The sequence below is a fragment of the Podarcis pityusensis genome, assembly GCF_964106645.2.
Source record: "Podarcis pityusensis genome assembly, chromosome: 16".
NCBI lineage: Eukaryota > Metazoa > Chordata > Lepidosauria > Squamata > Lacertidae > Podarcis > Podarcis pityusensis.
Genome location: NC_138041.1, coordinates 8,420,140 through 8,440,948, shown reverse-complemented (window position 1 = coordinate 8,440,948; position 20,809 = coordinate 8,420,140). Strand labels below are relative to the sequence as shown.

Below are 20,809 nucleotides of genomic sequence, written 5' to 3'. Positions count from 1 at the left end.
CCGTCTTCTATGGCAGAGACGTCCAACTCCCAACAGACTGTGATCCACTCACAGTATAAAAAACTGGCAGTGATCTACCCATTGTCGTTTGATGGATCAATGTTGTTGAGTTGTTTTTTTTTAGGAAGCAAAGATATATGAATATATGAATGAATGAAACTGAATGAGCATTGCGATATACACAGAACATAATAAAAAGTCGATTATATAAAACACACAGCTGAGGGTCCTGAATCCGCAGTCAAATAGTGGACCTTAATCTGATAATCCACTTTTTTTTTGCTAGGAAGCAAAAGTTGCTGAGCTTTTTTTGGAAAGGCAAAGTTGTTCAGCTTTTCTTAGGAAGCCAGAGTGGTTGAGCTTTTTTTTTTAATTTTTTTTTATTTTGTGGGGAAGGAGATCCCTGAGGGACTAGAGATCTACCAGGAACACCCCACGATCTATCAGGAGATCATGATCTACCTGTTGGACGTGCCTGTTCTATGGGACAGCCCTTGAGATATCTGAAGACGGCTATCATATCTCCCGCAGTCTCCCCTTTTCCAGGCTAAACATACCCAGCTCCTTCAACCGTTCCTCATAAGGCTTGGTTCCCAGACTCTTAGCCAATCTTGGTCGCCCTCCTCTGCGCACCTTCCAGCTTATCAATATCCTTCTTTAATTTTTAAGGATTGTGGGTCAGTGCCAGAGCCACTGTTTTTTATACGTAGAAGGTCTCAGGTTCAGTCCCAAATGGCATTTCCAGGTAGGGGTGAGAATGGATGCTACCCAGAACAGCTCACTGGTTGGTTTCTGCCTCTGAAGCAGCAATTAAAAGGCAAGAAAAGAGAAGAACTGTTTGTCATCCATCCACCTACCTGTCCTGCTCCCCCCCCCCCGCTCTGCCTTAAGTTTCCCTCTGGCTAAACTCCCTTGCCTTGTACGTTAATCTCTATCCATTTATCCTTTTGACAGTTTGATCTTTGCTTTCTTCAGAAAACATTTAATGATGTTCCAAGGCTTCACACACACACACACACAAACACACACACACACACACACACACACACACACTTTCAAAGCAAAGATAATCAGTGTTATTGGGAGGGAGGAGGAAATCAGGGATCAGGATCGTGCCTTTTGCCAGTTAAGGTTGCCATATTAAATGAGCCAGTTTGCCCCTCTGTCAAGTTAATTGCCATATTAAATGAACCAGTTTGTTCTTCTGCCAGTTAAGCTTGCCAATTTAACCTTCAGTGACTTAACTACAGCGGTACCTTGGGTTAAGAACTTAACTCGTTCCGGAGGTCCGTTCTTAACCTGAAACTGTTCTTAACCCGAGGTACCACTTTAGCTAATGGGGCCTCCCGCTGCTGCCGCGCCACCGTCATGCGATTTCTGTTCTCATCCTGAAGCAAAGTTCTTAACCCAAGGTACTATTTCTGGGTTAGCGGAGTCTGTAACCTGAAGTGTCTGTAACCCGAGGAACCACTGTACAGGAGTTTGGGGCACAGAGAAAAACAGACCGCCCTTTCCGATGGACCCTGTACTAGTGAAATTCTGTCCTGCGAGAGAGATGGGCATCTCATCCCCTTCCTCGCCCACTTTTCATCAGGCCTTGAAAATCCCTCCTAGTTCAAGGAGGGCTGGGCTAACTTTCCTCAGCACGAGGGCCACATTTTCCTCAAGGAAAACATTGGGGAGGCATGCAAAAGCCGGAGGTTTCAGTGCAAACACACCCCTTGGTCACCATTCAGCGAAGCAAGTGCAGACCCTCCAAGTGCCCCCATTTTCCAGGGACGTCCCTGATTTAGAGAAACCCTCCCAGTTTCCAGTTTGAACCTGGAATGCCCCACTTTTCCTTAGGATGTCCATATTTTCATTGGAGAAATGTTGGAGGGTATGGAGTTATCTGACCCCCGAGCCGACTGAAGGCAATCCTGTATAGGGAAGGGTTTTTAAAAAATGTTTTATGTCTTATTATGTTTTTATATATGTTGGAAGCCGCCCAGAGTGGCTGGGGCAACCTAGTAAGATGTGTGGGGTATAAATACCATTATGGAATGGGATGTCCCTATTTTTGTAGCACCCTGCTTGTGGTTAACGCTTAGCTGGAATGAAATATTCAACGCAGCAATAGAGAAATTAAAATAATAATTTATTTGTCAGACAAATAAATGAGAGGCACAGTGGTATATGGTTACCAAGCTCTGGCCTGGTCTCCTGCCATTATGGCCAGCACTTACATTCCCTCAGTCCAGCCCCCTTGCTCCTCCTTTGGCTGCCTCTGTCCAATCAGCCTGGTTGAATTTCCTATTGGCTGATTGCTATAACCAATCCTAAAAGATACACCCATTTCCTATTGCCTTTTATGGGATACAAAAAGCTATATATTCTTCTATCTATAAATGACAAATAAGTAGTCATATATCTTACATTTGTCTCAACAAGGAACCTTAATTACCAGCTCACCTCTTGCCCTCCTTGCCCTATTGCCCTCCAAAACAGATGGTTAATAGTTTTAAATTTTTATCTTAAACAGATGTCAGAGATCTTGGGTTCACATTCTCATGCATCATCAATGAAAGATCTCCTTTTTGAAGGTCTTTAAACAAAGGCCTGACAACCATATATCAGGAGTGCTCGATGGCGTCTCCTGTCTGGCAGGGGGCTGGGCTCGTTTGCCCCTCTGGTCTCCTACAGCAATATGACTCTATGAAATAAGAATTTAACATTTCTTTCTTTCTAGATCCTTTGCATAATTACATTTAAGCCAGTATATTTCATACATTATCATAGATAGCTTTTTAGAAGAATAAACCTTCTCAAAGTAACAGGAAGGAATCAGTTTACAGCCTCAAAATAAAATAGGAAAGAAGCCTCTTCTTCTGTTTACACTCCCCTTTCTTTTCCATTTGCTCTTGGCCTTTAACCTTAGGAAGATATGGCTCAAGTTTAATGATTTTACTATTTACCAACTCTTAATTATGTAGGGTGGTGTAACCTTGCTCTCAGCCTGTAATTCCCTTTTACGACTTTGAGAATTGTTTTCTGCTATAAATCAGGGGGCCCCCTTGTCCAGGAGGATAAACATCTTGCCAAAGTACTTAGGCAGCTGGTCTTCTGCCTGGCATAAAACATTTGAAAATCTTTAAGCTCATTTTAAAATACAGACCCTAATCAAACTATAAGCCTTGATAAAAATGCAGGCTATGATTAGATGCCTCATTTTCATCAGAGAAATGTTGGAGGGTGTGCAAGTGGCATTGTCACAGTTCAAGGATAAAGTCCTGCCAGCCAAAAAACCCCGAGGAGTATGTGAAGCAAGTTTGATCTAGGAGAGTCCCGAGGGCCTGATAAAAAGGATTTTTGGGGGGGATGCATTTGCCCCACCGCAGCGCCTGAGACTCCTCAACCCTAAAAGTTGCTGTTGTGGCTCTGCTATTGATTTTGCTGTTGCTTTCTCTGTTTTAAATTGTTCGGAATTGTTTCTACTGGACTTGCTGTGCCAGACTCTAGGGTGTTGTTAGGTTCATTATCCCTTTAATGAATTGATTTCGTCTTCACTTTGTGTCTTAAAAGCTGGCTTGGGAAGGCCTTGTCTCAGATAACACTATCAGCCTTCCAGTGGGAAGCAAGTACGTTAAACCATCAGATCCAGTTTCCATGCTCTGAAATCTTGCACTCTGAACATATCAAGCCACTTGTTCAAGGCACAAGAAGGTTGATTGGCAACTCTCCGGGTGGTTTTTTTTTTTAAAAATATTTTATTAAGGATTTTCTTGTTTTACAGAAGTGTAGTGCCTCGTATTTTCTTTTCTTCATGTAACATTTTTACAAATCCGTTTCATTTGTTGAGGCATTAGGGGGAGAAGAAAAAAAAAATGAAAGGGGGGGTGGAGAGAGGGAAGATGGATGGGGGTGGGGTCGGGTGGCGGTGTTTCTATTATGTTTAATGTATGTAGAGTTTGGGGTCAGCGTTGCTTGTGTTGTTCACTTGTGTTCCTTTGGTGGTGAGAGAGGTTGGGGTTGGCCTAGGGTGTGATTGTTTGTTATTGGCTGTGGTGATCTTTGTTTTCGTGTGTGAGTGAGGTGGGTGGGTGTTTTGGATCAGGTTAGCCATATTGATTTGTATGCTGTTGGTGGATTATTGTCATTGTCCTGTTGGGCTGTGTATGTGTTTTGTTTTGTGAGATGGGGAAAGGAAAACGGTTGTTAGCTTTGTCCTTCCCCAGCAGGACTCCTGTGTCTTTTAAAGGCCGTCTGGCAGGCATAAATGCAAGCGGGGAAGCTTCACTCATCAGTGTGACTCTGTGCTGTGGAAGGAGAAAGCCTGACCTGTTGAATTTCTGCCTCGCTTGCTTGCAGGTGTGTGAAAGGAGGAGCAAAAGATGGCAAAATGACTGCTAGCTTTGGCCAGGAAGCAAGGATGCAGATTGCCAGAATAACTGAGATGGTTTAGTGCCACTATCGATTTGGTAAAAAAAAAAAAGGCTGATCACCGAAGAATTGATGCTTTTGAATTATGGTGTTGGAGGAGACTCTTGAGAGTCCCATGGACTGCAAGAAGATCAAACCTCTCCATTCTGAAGGAAAGCAGCCCTGAGTGCTCACTGGAAGGACAGATTCTGAAGCTGAGGACAGATCCTGAAGCTTTGGCCACCTCATGAGAAGAGAAGACTCCCTGGAAAAGACCCTGATGTTGGGAAAGATGGAGGGCACAAGGAGAAGGGGATGACAGAGGACGAGATGGTTGGACAGTGTTCTCGAAGCTACCAGCATGAGTTTGACCAAACTACGGGAGGCAGTGGAAGACAGGAGGGCCTGGCGTGCTCTGGTCCAGGGGGTCACGAAGAGTTGGACATGACTAAACGACTAAACAACAACAACAACAACAATCAATTTGGCAGTTGATATGGCAAAAAATGGCACTTGGCTATCTTTCCCCTACGCAATGATTCAAAATTCTAAAAGCACAGGTCCGAGCAAGGATGTTTTATAGGACATATTTGAGGGGCGGGCAGGAGAATTTATGATGTTCTGGAATTTAGCTGTGATGCTTGCATTGCAGGAGGTTGGACTAAATGAACTTTGGAATCCCTTCCAACGCTACAATTCTATGATTCTATGTAAATGTCCTAAAGAAAAGGCCTGGATTGAGCAAATCCTGCCAGGTTTATAGGATTTTATATTTCTGAAAGCCATTGGTTTATATACTACTGCCCGTTTTTTAAATCCACAGAAGTTTCCCCCACTCTGTTTATATGGAATCCAGTAGGTCATTGTTTTAAATTATTTTTTTTGTTGGTGTAGGTAGGGAGATTAATTTAACAGCAACACCCCCCAAACTACCATCACCTCTAAGTAAATCTTGCCTCATTTCTACCAGTCATTCTGTTGTCGTCCCCACACACTGTTCCCTGACCTATTTACTCTGCCTCCCTCTGCCAAGAGCAGGCTTCTGACATGTGGGTGATTACATAAGGGATGGACAAAACCATAATCATGGATTCCTCCAGAGGATTAGGATTAATCACATCCTGCCAGAAGCAGGAAATTCATCCAGATTACTGGACCTGCAGCTCTGCTGCTGCAGGCTGGGTAGCTCTCTAGAGTGCCCCCTGCAGCTAGGAATGAAAAGAGAGGGCCTTCTTGGTGGTGGCTCCACGGATATGGAATTCCCTTTCCCAGGAGTGCAGATGGCTCCTTCCTCGCAGGCCTCTGAACGGCCACTGAAGACACACTTGTCCCAGAAGCCCTTTGAGGAAAGATGCAGTGGACATTCAAACCCAAGGGGGGCTCCCCATGGACTACAAATCCCATCATCCCTGATGATTGGGCCATACTGGCAAGGGCTGATATTCCAGCAACATCTGGAGGGCTGCAACTTCCCCATCTCTGTATAGGGTTTTAACCGGCCAAAGAGTTTGTTTGTTTGTTTGTTTGTTTGTTTGTTTGTTTGAATAGCTGTTTAAATTAGGAAAGGAGTACGACAAGGCTATATATTGTCTCCCTGCTTATTTAACTTATATGCAGAATTCATCATGTGAAAGGCTGGGCTGCATGAATCCCAAGCCGGAATTAAGATTGCCAGAAGAAATATCAACAACCTCAGATATGCAGATGACACAACCTTGATGGCAGAAAGTGAGGAGGAATTAAAGAACCTTTTAATGAGGGTGAAAGAGGAGAGCGCAAAATATGGTCTGAAGCTCAATATCAAAAAAACAAAGATCATGGCCACTGGTACCATCACCTCCTGGCAAATAGAAGGGGAAGAAATGGAGGCAGTGAGAGATTTTACTTTCTTGGGCTCCATGATCACTGCAGATGGTGACAGCAGCCACGAAATTAAAAGACGCCTGCTTCTTGGAAGAAAAGCAATGACAAACCTAGACAGCATCTTAAAAAGCAGAGACATCATCTTGCCAACAAAGGTCCGTATAGTTAAAGCTATGGTTTTCCCAGAAGTGATGTATGGAAATAAGATCTGGAACCATAAAGAAGGCTGATCGCCAAAGAATTGATGCTTTTGAATTATGGTGCTGGAGGAGAATCTTGAGAGTCCCATGGACTGCAAGAAGATCAAACCTCTCCATTCTGAAGGAAATCAGCCCTGAGTGCTCACTGGAAGGACAGATCCTGAAGCTGAGGTTCCAGTACTTTGGCCACCTCATGAGAAGAGAAGACTCCCTGGAAAAGACCCTGATGTTGGGAAAGATGGAGGGCACAAGGAGAAGGGGACGACAGAGGACGAGATGGTTGGACAGTGTTCTCGAAGCTACCAGCATGAGTCTGACCAAACTGTGGGAGGCAGTGGAAGACAGGAGTGCCTGGCGTGCTCTGGTCCATGGGGTCACGAAGAGTCGGACACGACTAAACGACTAAACAACACAATTGATTTGATGAAGATATGGTTTGATTTGGTTCTTGGTTATAATTGGATTTATATATCCTATCCATTCACCCCTCACCCACTGTATTGGTCTGCAATTTCTTTTTTTTCAAATATATTTTTATTAAAGATTTCTTGGTTTACAAAAATATGTGCAATGTCAATTTTACCGATCAGTTCCATTTGTTGAGACATTAGTGTTACATTAGGAAGAAAACGGGGGAAGAGGTGGAGGGGGGAGTGGTGGGTGGGGTGGCATTGCTTCTATTCTACTTAGTGTATGTGTGGGTTTTTGTGTCAGTGTCACTCTTTACTATTCGCTTGTATTCCTTTGGTAGTCAGAGAGGCTGGGGATGGCCTCGGCTGCTTCACAACTCTGCAAACGCATTTAAATGCGTGATCCCTGATTGGCTGGGATGTGTGTCTTGGACAAGGGTGACCTTCCAGATGTTGCTGGACTCCAACTTCCAGACTGGGGCTGATGGGAAATGGAGACCCAGCTGGCAACTCTGTCCTTGGGCCAACTCTGGCAACACGGTTACCAGACCTCAGCGTGCCGTCCATAGGGGCAAAGGTTCATTCACCTGCTTGGCATACAGTGAGATCGATGCCCTCCCCTCCATGAGCCCCCTTCCGCCTCCTCAACAGGGCAAAGAGGATGGTCCGTATGCAACAGGAGAAACGGACAGGCAGATCTGACCTCATAAATGTCAACACACCATGCCGGTTGTGTAACATTTCAACCTCTCAGGACCCCTGTCGCTGACCTCGCTGTCCCTTTTAGTGCAAATTTCTCATCATATACACATTCGTTCTGCACGCAGTCTTGCCAAATGCACAGAAATTTCCACAAGGCAGTTTTCTGCAATATAATGTATTTCTGTATCCCGTTTCCAATATTATATGCATTCTTAGGCATGCTTTACTTCAATATATGAATCTTCGTATACATGACTCGACTGGAGGACGGCACCGCAAAATCCAGATTTTGAAGGACGACTGTGTTTCTGTTTGTGGAAAGAATGAATGAGTCAAGATTCGGGTGAGGAGTGCATGCAGGAGCCAGGCCCTGTGACCAGTAGGACTTTGCAGGACTGGGGCATTCATTAAGTTTGTTCTGGAGAGGCAAGGCGCAGCCGCACAGGTGAGGCCAATTGGTAACTCACAGCACCTGGTGGCAAGAGCAGGGAAGGGATACAGTGGTGCCCCGCAAGACGAATGCCTCGCAAGACGGAAAACCCGCTAGACGAAAGGGTTTTCCGTTTTGGAGGTGCTTCGCAAAACGAATTTCCTATGTGCTTGCTTCGCAAGACGAAAATGTCTTGCGAGTTCCTGCGGGTTTTTTTTTCCTTCCCCCCCCTTTTTCCCAAGCCGCTAAGCCGCTTATCAGCTGATCTTTAAGCCGCTTAACAGCTGATGCTAAGCCGCTTATCAGCTGATCGTTAAACCGCTTATCAGCTGATCTTTAAGCCGGCTAAGCCGCTAATACTGTAGCGCTAAGCCGCTAAACCTCTAATGGGCTTGCTTCGCAAGACGAAAAAACCCGCAAGACGAAGAGACTCGCAGAACGGATTCTTTTCGTCTTGCGAGGCACCACTGTATAAGGTCAGCATTTCCCTTCGGCTCTTTGCCGCAGCAACACGTTCCCTGCCTTGCTGCGTTTGGCTCCTTAACTCTTTGATCCTCGGACCCTTGACTTCGTGACCCCTTGCTTCTTGATCCTCGGACCCCTGACTTCGTGACCCCTTGCTTCTTGATCCTCAGACCCCTGACTTTGTGACTCCTTGCTTCTTGATCCTTGGACCCCTGACTTTGTGACTTCTTGCTTCCTGACCCTCGGACCCTTGGCTTCCTGACTCCTGGCTTCTTGATCCTCGGACCCCTGACTTCGTGACCCCTTGTTTCTTGATCCTCGGACCCCTGACTTCGTGACCCCTTGCTTCTTGATCCTCGGACCCCTGACTTCGTGACCCCTTGCTTCTTGATCCTCAGACCCCTGACTTTGTGACTTCTTGCTTCCTGACCCTCAGACCCTTGGCTTCCTGACTCCTGGCTTCCGGACTCCCGTTCCTGGTCCCACCCCACCATCTTGCCCCCGGTCCCGATGTCCCCAGCCGGGACTTTGATCGCCCGTGAACCGGACCGTGACAATTCGCCTTCCGGTGCGAGCCAAATCAGATTTCTGCCCCCTGCCCTGGATCTTCCTGAATAGGTTGTCAAGAGACCCACCCCCTGAATGAGATCACCCATCCAGGGCCTTGCCTCATTAAAATGTTCCGCCACAAACGTGGGGCTCATGGATCAATGTCCTCGTAGTGGAGAGACTTGATTGATTTCTCCTCCACCCTGATCTTGAAAATGAGTCAAGTCCTTTGCAGCGGCAACTAATGAGGACTCCTACGCCTCTCTCGGCCAAGGGTTTGGGAGCAAGTGATGGAAGACGTCAGGCGCAAGCAGCTTTTTTATTATTGCCTGCCATGCTTGACATTTGTCTTCGTGAGATAATAAGGACCCGTCAGATCTATACAACAATTACACGATACGGCAGCGCAGCGGTGATGTCGTTGTGGGGGCGAGGAGGGGGCGATGTGTCAAGAAACTTCTGCAATAAACCGGGGGGGGGGGGGCGGCAGGTGAGGACACATTGTAAAATGGAAACACAGCCCGAAATAATCAATCAAGCTCTGTTACCAATTTTATTTACATGAAGACGACATCGCGGCGTCTCTGCAGAGTTGCCAACTGATCAGGAAGTAAACCTGACTGCTTTGCTCCTGTGTCTTTAACAGAGGCTGGGCCAAAGCTGATCACAGGCATGGAGGTCACATGGAGTGTTGCTGTTTTTTACATTGTGGGAGCAGAGGAGCAGCGGCTGGCTCAGAAGCTGGCGACCCTGCTTGTCAGAGCATTACACACACACACACACACACACACACACACACACACACACAGTGTTGCTCCTGTGCTTTTAACGGGAAAATATGAAAATGGGGAAATAAAATACACACAAGCAGCTGTCTCGCATGAGGCAGACGAGGTCTCTCTGGGGGGTAGGATTAAAACCAAGGGAGTAGAAATGTCGGATTTTGGTTGAACATTAGGCAGGGGAAACTTCCCAATATTGAGAGCGGTTTAGCTGCAGAATGAATAAAATACAGTAGAATCATAGAGTTGGAAGGGACCCTGAGGTTCATCTAGCCCAGGGGTCAGCAAAACTTTTCAGCAGGGGGCCGGCCCACTGTCCCTCAGACAGTGGGACAGCCCACTTGTGGGGGGCCAGACTATATTTTTTTTTGGGGGGGGGAAATGAACAAATTCCTATGCCCCACAAATAACCCAGAGATGCATTTTAAATAAAAGGGCACATTCTACTCATGTAAAAACACGCTGATTCCCGGACCGTCCGTGGGCAGGATTTAGATGTCGATTGGGCCGGATCCGGCCCCTGGGCCTCAGTTTGCCTACCCATGATCTTGTCCAGGGGTCAGCAACCTTTTTCAGCCATGGGCCGGTCCACCGTCCCTCAGACCATGTGGAGGGCCGGACTATATTTTGGAAAAAAGAAGAACGAATTCCTATGCCCCACAAATAACCCAGAGATGCATTTTAAATAAAAGGGCACATTCTACTCATGTAAAAACACACTGATTCCGGCTGGATTGAGAAGGCCATTGGGCCACATCCGGCCCACGGGCCTTAGGTTGCCTACCCCTGATCTAGTCTAACCTGCTGCAGTGCAGGAATCCTGCCCCCAGTCGTCCCTGGGGGGCTCAAACCACCAACTTTCTGGGTCACAGGCAGAGCCACTGACTCCCTGCCCAGGTCAGCCTATGTGCAGGGAGGCCCACCCTCCTTGATTCAGGAGTACGAGAGAATTCCTCGCAAGGAGAACCCGGTGCTGCGCTGGATTGGTGTGTGTGTCTGAAAACGGATGAGAAGCTTTTTCAGCCCACGGGGGCCACATTTCCTCTTGGACAACTTTCCTGAGAGGCACATGCCTCAGTGGGCGGGGCTGGGGGCAGAAATGGGAGGAGCCACACATTACAATAAGCCGGTGTCGGTCACTCTTCTCGCCTGGGGAGAAAACAGCAAAGACCTGATGAAGAGAGCACAGCAGAGGTTATATTTTCTGAGAATCCCCCGGAAAAATAATCTCTCAAAGGACCTGTTGATGGCATTTTCCCATTGTACTGTGGAGAGTGTATTAACCTACGGTCTGTGTGTGTGGTTTGGGAGCTGCACGGTCAGGGAAAAAAACAATGCTGTCCAGGGTTGTAAAAACTGCGGAGAGAATAATTGGGTGCACTCTTCCCACCTTGGATCAAATCTACGCTTCCAGGTGCCATAAGGAAGCTGCAGAGATAGCGCAGGATAGTGCACACCCCGGAAATGATCTCTTTCAGCTTCTGCCTTCTGGAAGAAGGTACAGGGTTATAAAGGCCAGGACTAGCCGCCTGAGAAAGTGTTTCTATCCAAATGCGATTTTGGTTTTAAACGCAGTGTAAGGTAGTCTTTATGTGAGTAAATTGTATTCAATTAGGGGGTATCAGAGTTTTTAGGGGCTAACCAGGCTGGGATAGCTGGGATAGCAGGCTTGTGGGTTTTTGAATGTCTGATGTAGATTAATTCAATTTTGTTGTTCTGTATGGGACAATGACAATAAAGATTATCGGATCGGATCGTAAGAGAAGCTCGTGTTTCTATTTCCTCGGCGTTGGATCTCTGATCCGTTTGAACCCAACTCACACCCATCTCTGAGATTCAGGATGGATAATAGAAAGTCCTTCTTCACACAGCCCCACAGCTAAGCTACGGAACTCCTTGCCACCAACTTGGATGGCTGTGGAGGAGGATTGGACAAATTTGTGGAAAAGGTTATCAATGACCACTAGCCACAATGGCTCTGATCTGCCTCCATGGTCAGAGGCAGTAATGCTTCTGAATACCAGTTGCTGGACACCGCAGGAGGGGAGAAGGGTCTTGGGTTCGAATCCTGATTCCTGGGTGGCCGCTGAGAGAACAGGAGGCTGGCCTCATCCAGCAGCGATTTCTTTCAGTTCTGATCTCCCCAGCCAGGCAAAAACATTCAAGGAGGGTACGAAGGAAGGTGGGTGGAGAAGGGGCGAGGGGTTAGTTCTGGGAAGAGGTGGGAGTGGATGAGGACTGTGGGCCAGAAAGATCGGCCCTGGAGGGAGCCGTGCATGTTTAGCGTGGAAAAGAGGAGACTGAGAGGAGATAGGACAGCCATCTTCAAATCTCAAGGACTGCCCCATGGAAGAGGAAATAAGCTTGTTTTCTCCTGCTCCGGATGGTAGGACTCGAACCAGTGGCTTCAAGTTGCAAGAAAGGAGATTCCGGCTGTCAGGAATGAGCCAGCTCCCAGTGAAGGTTTGCAGCCAACGGCAGAAAGCAGCCAGGAACAGGGAGGCTTTGATGTTAGTCAGACAGGGGAGAGCCAGCAGCTGCAGACCTCGGCTCTTTCTGACCTCGACAGAGAAGGCAATAGCTGAGAGCAGGCTAGAACACAGCCAAAGCTTCCCGGAAGCACAATCAGGCACAAATAAATTCGGAGACAGCCTGTCAGGTGTGTGTGTAGGAGCCAGGCCCTGTGACCAATAGGACTTTGCAGGACTGGGGCCTTCCTAAGTTTGTTCTGAAGAGGCAAGGCATGGCCTCACAGGTGAGGCCGATTGGTAACTCACAGCACCTGGTGGCAAGAGCTGGGAAGGGATATAAGGTCAGCATTTTCCCTTCGGCTCTTTGCCACAGCAACACACTTCCTGCCTTGCTGCGTTTGGCTTCTTGCTTCCTGATCCTTGAACCTTGGCTTTTTGACTCCCTGCTTCTTGATCCTCGGACCCTTGACTCCTTGCTTCTTGATCCTCGGACTCTTGGCTTCCTGACTCCTGGCTTCTGGACCCCCGTTCCTGCTCTCACCCCGCCATCTTGCCCCCTGTCCTGACTTCCCCTGCCGGGACTTCGATCACCCGTGAACCGGACCGTGACACAGCCTCTCGGAGCTGGAAGAAGTTGGAGCTGATCCAGTAAGTCCGAGGAGTTGGCGAATGGGAGGGTTGTTAGACAGGAAGCAAAACAAGAGACGTAAGGGTCGTAAGTTCAGTATCTGCTGGAGACGCCGGAAAGAGTCTTCAGAAGGGTCATCTTGATGATGATGCCGGAGGCTTTGTTGGAGCTGCCCAGAGCTATCTGTTTGTTTTTGCAATAAATCCTCCTTTTTAATTAGCTATGCTTACTGTGTTATCATGCTAGGAACCTGGACTCCTGACACTGGCTAAACATCAGCAAGAACTTTCTGACAGTAAGAGCAGTTTGACAGTCGAAGGATCTCCCTCGGGAGGTTGCGGACTCTCCTTCCTTGGAGGTTTTTAAGCAGAGGTTGGATGGCCACCTGTCATGGATGCTTTAGCTGAGATTCCTGCACTGCTGGGGGTTGGACTAGATGACCCTCGGGGTCCCTTCCAAATCTACGATTCTATGATTTGTCCTCTGGGGCCAAAGCTTGAGCATCAAAAATTGGCGAGGGCTCCCTGAATGGTTCAGTGATCTACGTTTGGCTCACCGGAAAGAGATGAGCTCATTTCCAGAGAGGGAGATGGTTCTGTAAACCAGACCTTCTGCGCTCCCGTTCCCCTGCCACCGCCTAAAAAACAGAGATTGCCTCTCGTTCGTCTTGCCATGTCCTTTTGAGTGCCTTCCGCAATATTCTCCTGGGATATGACTTCATCTTTGAGGCAAACGAGGTCTGCCATCCTCTTTCATCCACTCCCCCCCCCCAAAAAAACCCCAACCACCTTAGTGTTAAGTTGTCTGAGTAGTCTTAAGAACATGGGTAGGCAAATTAAGGCCCGGGGGCCAGATCCAGTCCAATCGCCTTCTCAATCCGGCCTGCGGACAGTCCAGGAATCAGCGTGTTTTTACATGAGTAGAATGTGTCCTTTTATTTAAAATGCATCTCTGGGTTATTTGTGGGGCATAGGAATTCGTTCATTTTTATTTCCAAAATATAGTCCGGCCACCCACAAGGTCTGAGGGACAGTGGACTGGCCCCCTGCTGAAAAAGTTTGCTGATCCCTGTTCTGGGCCAACCCCAACCTCACTCACCACCAAAGGAATACAAGCGAATAGCAAAGAGAACCTGCACAAGCGACGCTGTCACAAAACCCCACACATACACTAAGTAAAATAGAAACATCGCCACCCGACCCCAACCCACTCACCATGACCCCCTCCACCTCTTCCCCCCTTTTCTTCCTAATGTAGCAGTAATGTCTCAGCAAATGAAACTGATCTGTAAAATTGTTTTTACACAAGTAGAATGTGTGCTTTTATTTAAAATGCATCTCTGGGTTATTTGTGGGGCATAGGAATACGTTCATTCCCCCCCCCTTCAAAATATAGTCCAGCCCACCAATTGGATTATGATTCGGATATGTTGATTGGCTGTTTTTATTGGAAAATCAATAAAAATTATAGATAGATAGATAGTCCGGCCCCCCCACAAGGTCTGAGGGACAGTGGACTGGCCCCCTGCTGAAAGTTTGCTGACCCCTGCGTAAGAACATGGGTAGGCAAACTAAGGCCTGGGGGCCGGATCCAGCCCAATTGCCTTCTCAATCTGGCTCGCGGACGGTCCGGGAATCAGTGTGTTTTTACATGAGTAGAATGTGCCCTTTTATTTAAAATGCATCTCTGGGTTATTTGTGGGGCATAGGAATACGTTCATTTTTTCCCCTTCAAAATATAGTCTGGCACCCCCAATTAGATTATGATTCAGATATGTTGATTGGCTGTTTTTATTGGAAAATCAATAAAAAATTTATATCTATTGATATTGATATCAATATGTAATGGTCCAGCGTGTTTTTACATGAGTAGAATGTGTGTTTTTATTTAAAATGCATCTCTGGGTTATGTGTGGGGCATAGGAATTCGTTCTTTTTTTTCTTTTCAAAATATAGTCTAGACCCCAGCGGTCTGCAACCTTTAAGACAAAAAGAGCCACTTGGACCCGTTTCCAAAGAAAAAAAACCTGGGAGCCGCAAAACTTGTCATTATAAAAATAACTTTTTTGTCACTTTTTTTTATTATTTCTTTGTTTGACCCCTCAGAATTACTCCTCCTCATAGAAATAAATGTTAAATTAACAAGTTACCTTTTTGTGTGTGTGTGTTCTCCACTCCCCTTCAAAACAGTGACCAGCGTACATGCCCCCTTTCAATGCAGTGACCAGCGTACATGCCCCTTACAATGTAGCGGGCGGGCGGGAAGGTGACGTCGGGACGGTGCGTGACTAACGCACGCACTGCCCCCATGCGACGTCACAGCCAGTACAGTGCCCGCCACAGTGGGGAGTGTCGGGGCGCACAATGCGCCTCCTCCCCTCGCTAGTATCCGCCCCGGAGCCGCGGCAAAGGTGTAAAAGAGCCACATGCGGCTCCGGAGCCACGGGTTGCCGACCCCTGGTCTAGCCCCTCACAAGGTCTGAGGGACTCGCCCCCTGCTGAAAAAGTTTGCTGACCCCTGCTTAAGATCATAACATAAGAACACGAGAAGAGCCCTACTAGATCTTGCCAAATGCCCATCTAAGTCCAGCATCCTGTTCTTACAGTGGCCAAGCAGACCCCTATAGGAAACCATCAAGCAGCAATGGAGCCCTCTGGTTTGCCTGGAATGGGGGTGATTTGCATGCATAGCTACTGTACAAAGCTAAGAGTTACATCCATTGTTGCACTGCACCGATTCTTTGCCTCCCATCGCACCCACCATTGTCATGCAGCCCCCAAAGGGTTACTCACAAGGCACTGTGTCTCCCTTTGGCCGAAAACAGCACCCTATCCCCAGTTTAAAGGCACAAGAACATAGCAGAACCAACAGCAGAACACAGCGCTCTCTTCTTCCAGCCCTGTCCTTCCTAAAACGTCAAGCTCCAAATCTCCAATTTTTTTAAGAAAGAGAGAGAGGGATAGGTGCTGGGGCTCGCAGATGCTCCTAAACTCCATGCAGCAACTTCTCTGATCCTGTGCTTGTTGCATTTAACTTGGCAACAAGAGGCGAGCGGGAATCCACTTTGCGCATGCTCTGTGGCTCTCCTTGATTGCTTCCCCATACATCCCGGGGGCTCAGCCAAAACTGGCATTAAAAGCCCCTAATTCTAGCCTCCCTAGAACAGCCAGGGAGCTTCCTCAAAATCTGTTCTCTCCGCTAGAGATCTTAGGCTGCTTGTGCCATCCCAGACAGGATCCCGGCTGGATCGTGTGCCCCAGAAAAGGAGGAACAGCACCAAGATGGATTCTTGGACGCCCTGCTGTGTCTTTTGCCTGGCAGAGCAAATCCCCAGTCTTTGCTACATCTCGTCTGCGTGCATTTGCTTTGTAGGGTCTTTCTCTTGTTTGGGCCTCCTGGAATTAGTTTCCTTGACGTCGCTCAGTGACCCTGGATCAGACGTGTTGGCGATCGTGGTCTCCCTGGCGGTGTCAGGGTTTCTGGCGGCTGCTGGGTCCCCGTCGCGGGGTTCTTCCATTTGAACATGTGACGATTCTGGGCTGCGGGTGGTGGGAGACTCGTCCGGACCAGAAAGGCTGCCCTTGGTCAAGATGTGTCGGGAAATCACTAAAGGAGATGGGAAAATGTGTTAGGGGACACGGGTGGCGCTGTGGTCTAAACCACTGAGCCTCTTGGGCTTGCCAATCAGAAGGTCGGCGGGTCAAATCCCTGTTTTGAACTCCCGTTGCTCTGTCCCAGCTCCTGCCAACCTAGCAGTCTGAAAGCACGCCAGTGCAAGTAGATAAATAGGTACCAGTGTGGCGGGAAGGCAAATGGCGTTTCTGTGCACTCTGGTTTCCATCACAGTGTCCCGTTGCACCAGAAGCGGTTTAGTCCTGCTGGGCACATGACCCAGAAAGCTGTCTGTGGACAAACGCCGGCTCCCTCAACCTGAAGGTGAGATGAGCTCCGCAACCCCATAGTCACCTTTGACTGGACTTAACCATCCAGGGGTCCTTTACCTTTTTACCCTATCTCATGGGTAGGCAAACTAAGGCCTGGGGGCCGGATCTGGCCCAATCACCTTCTAAATCTGGCCCGCGGACGGTCTGGGAATCAGCATGTTTTTACATGAGTAGAATGTGTGCTTTTATTTAAAATGCATCTCTGGGTTATTTGTGGGGCATAGGAATTCATTCATTCCCCCCCCCCCAAAAAAAATACAGTCTGCCCCCGCAAGGTCTCAGAGACAGTGGACCGGCCCCCTGCTGAAAACGTTTGCTGACCCCTGCCCTATCTTATCAGAGACACCACAGAATCATAGAATTGGAACGAACCCTGAGGATCATCTCTGTCCTCTCTTCTCTCTCTCTCTCTCTCTCTCTCTCTCTCACACACACACACACACGTGTTCTTCCTCTTTCTGACACCCCCATCCCACTTTGCCCCCCCCCCCCATGATTACCTCCAGATGGTTTGTAGTCAACCCGGCTAAGCTGGGTCCCCCCAAGGAAGGAGCTGCAGCTGGGCAGGATGAGAAGCCCAAGGGAGAAGATGATGATCTGGAAGCAGAAGGAGAGAGGGTTGATTTAAGCGCTGAAGAAACCACATGGGTGTAAAAGCAGGGATAGGTAGCCTTTGGCCTTCCAGGGTGTTATTGGACTACAGTTCCCATCATGCCTCATCACTGCCCATGCTGGGAGCTGTTGCTGCTGGGAGATGGAGTGCACCTGGAGGGTAAACTGAGTGATCGTCTCCATCACATTCATTTATATTGATTACTTGCTTCCCTCGCCAAAGTGACCCAAAGCGACTCTGAAATATACTCAAAGTCGAGAGTGGATTTCATGCTCTTTATTCAGCTCATAGTGGTGAGGAGGAATAGAAGTTCCCCCAGAATGTCTGCTTTATATACATTATTTACACAATGGGCCCCACGTGATTGGCTAATTCCAGGATTCTCCTGTAGGCCAATTAGGTTGCGGATTCACTTCCACCTGGAGCTGGATTGGGTGGCTCCTGTGGACCAATCAGACTGCGGCATTCTGGATCCTATTGTTCTAGGACCAATCAGATGGCTGCATTCTGGATCCTATTGTTCTAGGACCAATCAGACGGCTGCATTCTGGATCCTATTGTTCTAGGACCAATCAGACTGCTGCATTCTGAATCCTATTCAGCTCAGTACATAATAGACTCCCAGACACAATACAAACACTAAAACCAATTTACAATGAAGACCCGTCCATGCATGTCAATACAAGACAGGCCTTAGGGATCCTGTCCCATCAAAGCCACATTCAAACCAAACCACGCCTTTATAAAGACACCTTGAGCAGTCATGGCTCCCCCCAAAGGATTCTGGGAGCTGCCATTTCGTTAAGGGGGCTGAGAGCTGTTAAGCAGACACTCCATTCCCTCCCAGAGCTACAATTCTCAGAGTTCCCTGGGAAGAAGAGGGGTTGGTTCTCCCCCTTTTTAAACCACTCTAGGAATTCCCAGGGAGGGGAACATGGAAAAGGGCCTCCCACCCCTGTAGTCTCTCTCCCCCCCCAGAATTTTTGACACCCCCTCCAAGATTCATCACTCCAAATCTGCACACCCAATGCAGTTCTCTTTTGAAAAATGATTTTGCCGGTGTTGAGTCTTATCGCCACTCATGACCACCCCCACTTTGCTCTTGCTCTCTCTCCCCCCCCCCCCAATTTACCACGAGGCAAGTGCTGGTCTGGGCTGCCTTCGTGGAGGTCTGTTTAATGAGTCCTTGTAGCTTCTGAAGCTGACCCAGCAGGGACCTGTAAGAGGAAAGGCGTTTGAGTTTCCCACGTCCAGATCTGGAGCCAGAATGTTTGCTGTGTGTGAAATCATTGCAGAATAGATAGGTCTATTGTCTATTGCTCACCTTGCCGACAAAGGTCCATAAAGTTAAAGCTATGGTTTTCCCAGTAGTGATGTATGGAAGTGAAAGCTGGACCATAAAGAAGGCTGATCGCCAAAGAATTGATGCTTTTGAATTATGGTGCTGGAGGAGACTCTTGAGAGTCCCATGGGCTGCAAGAAGATCAAACCTCTCCATTCTGAAGGAAATCAGCCCTGAGTGCTCACTGGAAGGACAGATCCTGAAGCTGAGGCTCCAGTATAGTGGTGCCTCGCAAGACGAAATTAATCCGTTCCGCAAGTCCCTTTGTCTTGTGGTTTTTTCGTCTTGCGAAGCACGGCTATTAGCGGCTTAGCGGCTATTAACGGCTTAGCGGCTTAGCGGCTATTAACGGCTTAGCGGCTTTAAGAAAAAGGAAACAAACTCGCAAGAACTCGCAAGACGTTTCGTCTTGCGAAGCAAGCCCATAGGGAAATTCGTCTTGCGGAACGACTCAAAACACGGAAAACTCTTTCGTCTAGCGAGGCATTCGTCTTGCGGGGCACCACTGTACTTTGGCCACCTCATAAGAAGAGAAGACTCCCTGGAAAAGACCCTGATGTTGGGAAAGATGGAGGGCACAAGGAGAAGGGGACGACAGAGGACGAGATGGTTGGACAGTGTTCTCGAAGCTACCAGCATGAGTTTGACCAAACTGCGGGAGGCAGTGGAAGACAGGAGTGCCTGGCGTTCTCTGGTCCAGGGGGTCACGAAGCGTCAGACACGACTGAACAACAACAACCTTGTCTATTGCTGCTGGGTAAATGGAACCTTCCCATCCAGGGGCAGTCTACCCTTTTTTCCCCAGCAGCGTTTTTGCTATCCTTGAACTCTGACAATGCCTCTTACTTTAAGGTTACCAGACGTCCCCGTTTCCCAGGGACAGTCCCTGGATTTACAAATCAGTCCCCTGACAAAATCCATCTATTTAGTATGAAGTTGAAAATTGTCCCCGGATTCATTGAAAAAAATCTGGTAACCTTATCTTACTTGCCTGGAGGCCAGAGCTGTGTGTGCTTGTGTGTATATCAGCTGACTAACATTCACATTTCCTTGCCTACGTTTGTCTCTGGCACCCCAAAAACTGGCATGTGGCCCCTGGAAGGTTGTGCATAAGGAAATGTGGCCCTTGGCTTGTGAAAAGGGTTCACAAACTCAGATATAAAATGCCAATTTGGTCGGATATTGGTATGATGCTTTTCGCCTTTTATAAACGGAATTAATAATAATAATAATAATAATAATAATAATAATAATAATAAATAGTAAAATAATTTTATTTATATCCCACCCTCCCCGGCCAAAGCCGGGCTCAGAGCAGCTAACAACAGTAAAAATAGCACAATTTAAATAAAATCATTGTCAATTAATTAAAATATATTCTAAAATCAATTCAGAATCAAATTAATGGCAACCATTGGGCTAGAGTTCTATGAGGATTACAGAAGGAGAGAGCGGGTCAGACTGTGCCTTGGCCAAAGGCCTGGTGGAACAGCTCCATCTTGCAGGCCCTGCGGAAAGATGTCAAGTCCCACAGGGCCCTAGTCTCTTGTGACAGAGCGTTCCACCAAATCGGGGCCACGGCCAAAAAAGCCCTGGCTCTGCTTGAGGCCAGCCTAACCTCTGTAGGGACGCGGGTGGCGCTGTGGGTTAAACCACAGAGCCTAGGACTTGCCGATCAGAAGGTCAGCAGTTCGAATCCCCGCAACGGGGTGAGCTCCCGTTGCTCGGTCCCTGCTCCTGCCAACTGAAAGCACATCAAAGTGCAAGTAGATAAATAGGTACCGCTCCGGTGGGAAGGTAAACGGCGTTTCCATGCACTGCTCTGGTTCACCAGAAGCAGCTTAGTCATGCTGGCCACAGGACCCGGAAGCTGTATGCCGGCTCCCTCGGCCAATAAAGCGAGATGAGTGCCACAACCCCAGAGTCAGTCACGACTGGACCTAATGGTCAGGGGTCCCTTTACCTTTAACCTCCCTGTGGCCTGGGATCTCCAAGATGTTTTCATTTAAAGA

The 20,809-nt window shown here is 47.9% G+C and overlaps 1 protein-coding gene and 1 long non-coding RNA gene across 6 annotated transcripts in view; both read right to left on the bottom strand.

The window, feature by feature from the left end:
- Positions 1-9,317: 9,317 nt before the first annotated feature.
- Positions 9,318-20,809, bottom strand: part of CREB3L4 (cAMP responsive element binding protein 3 like 4) — a 29,688-nt gene continuing 18,196 nt past the window's right edge. For 3 of the 5 annotated variants that reach the window (XM_080984732.1, XM_080984730.1, XM_080984731.1), the window contains exons 8-10: positions 18,588-18,672; positions 17,343-17,439; positions 14,842-16,504 (exon numbers count right to left, since the gene is read on the bottom strand). In XM_080984732.1, coding sequence (XP_080840858.1) covers positions 16,239-16,504; positions 17,343-17,439; positions 18,588-18,672 — 448 coding nt within the window. In that variant the 3' untranslated portion in view covers positions 14,842-16,238. Of the gene's footprint in view, positions 9,477-14,841; positions 16,505-17,342; positions 17,440-18,587; positions 18,673-20,809 lie in introns of those variants that run through there. The other 2 variants (XR_013980208.1, XM_080984733.1) reach the window with 2 other exon arrangements.
- LOC308465193 lies at positions 9,552-13,943 on the bottom strand. The gene is made up of 2 exons (XR_013980338.1): positions 12,862-13,943; positions 9,552-12,336 (listed from the first exon to the last, which is right to left on the bottom strand). It is a non-coding gene; the product is annotated as an uncharacterized lncRNA (long non-coding RNA).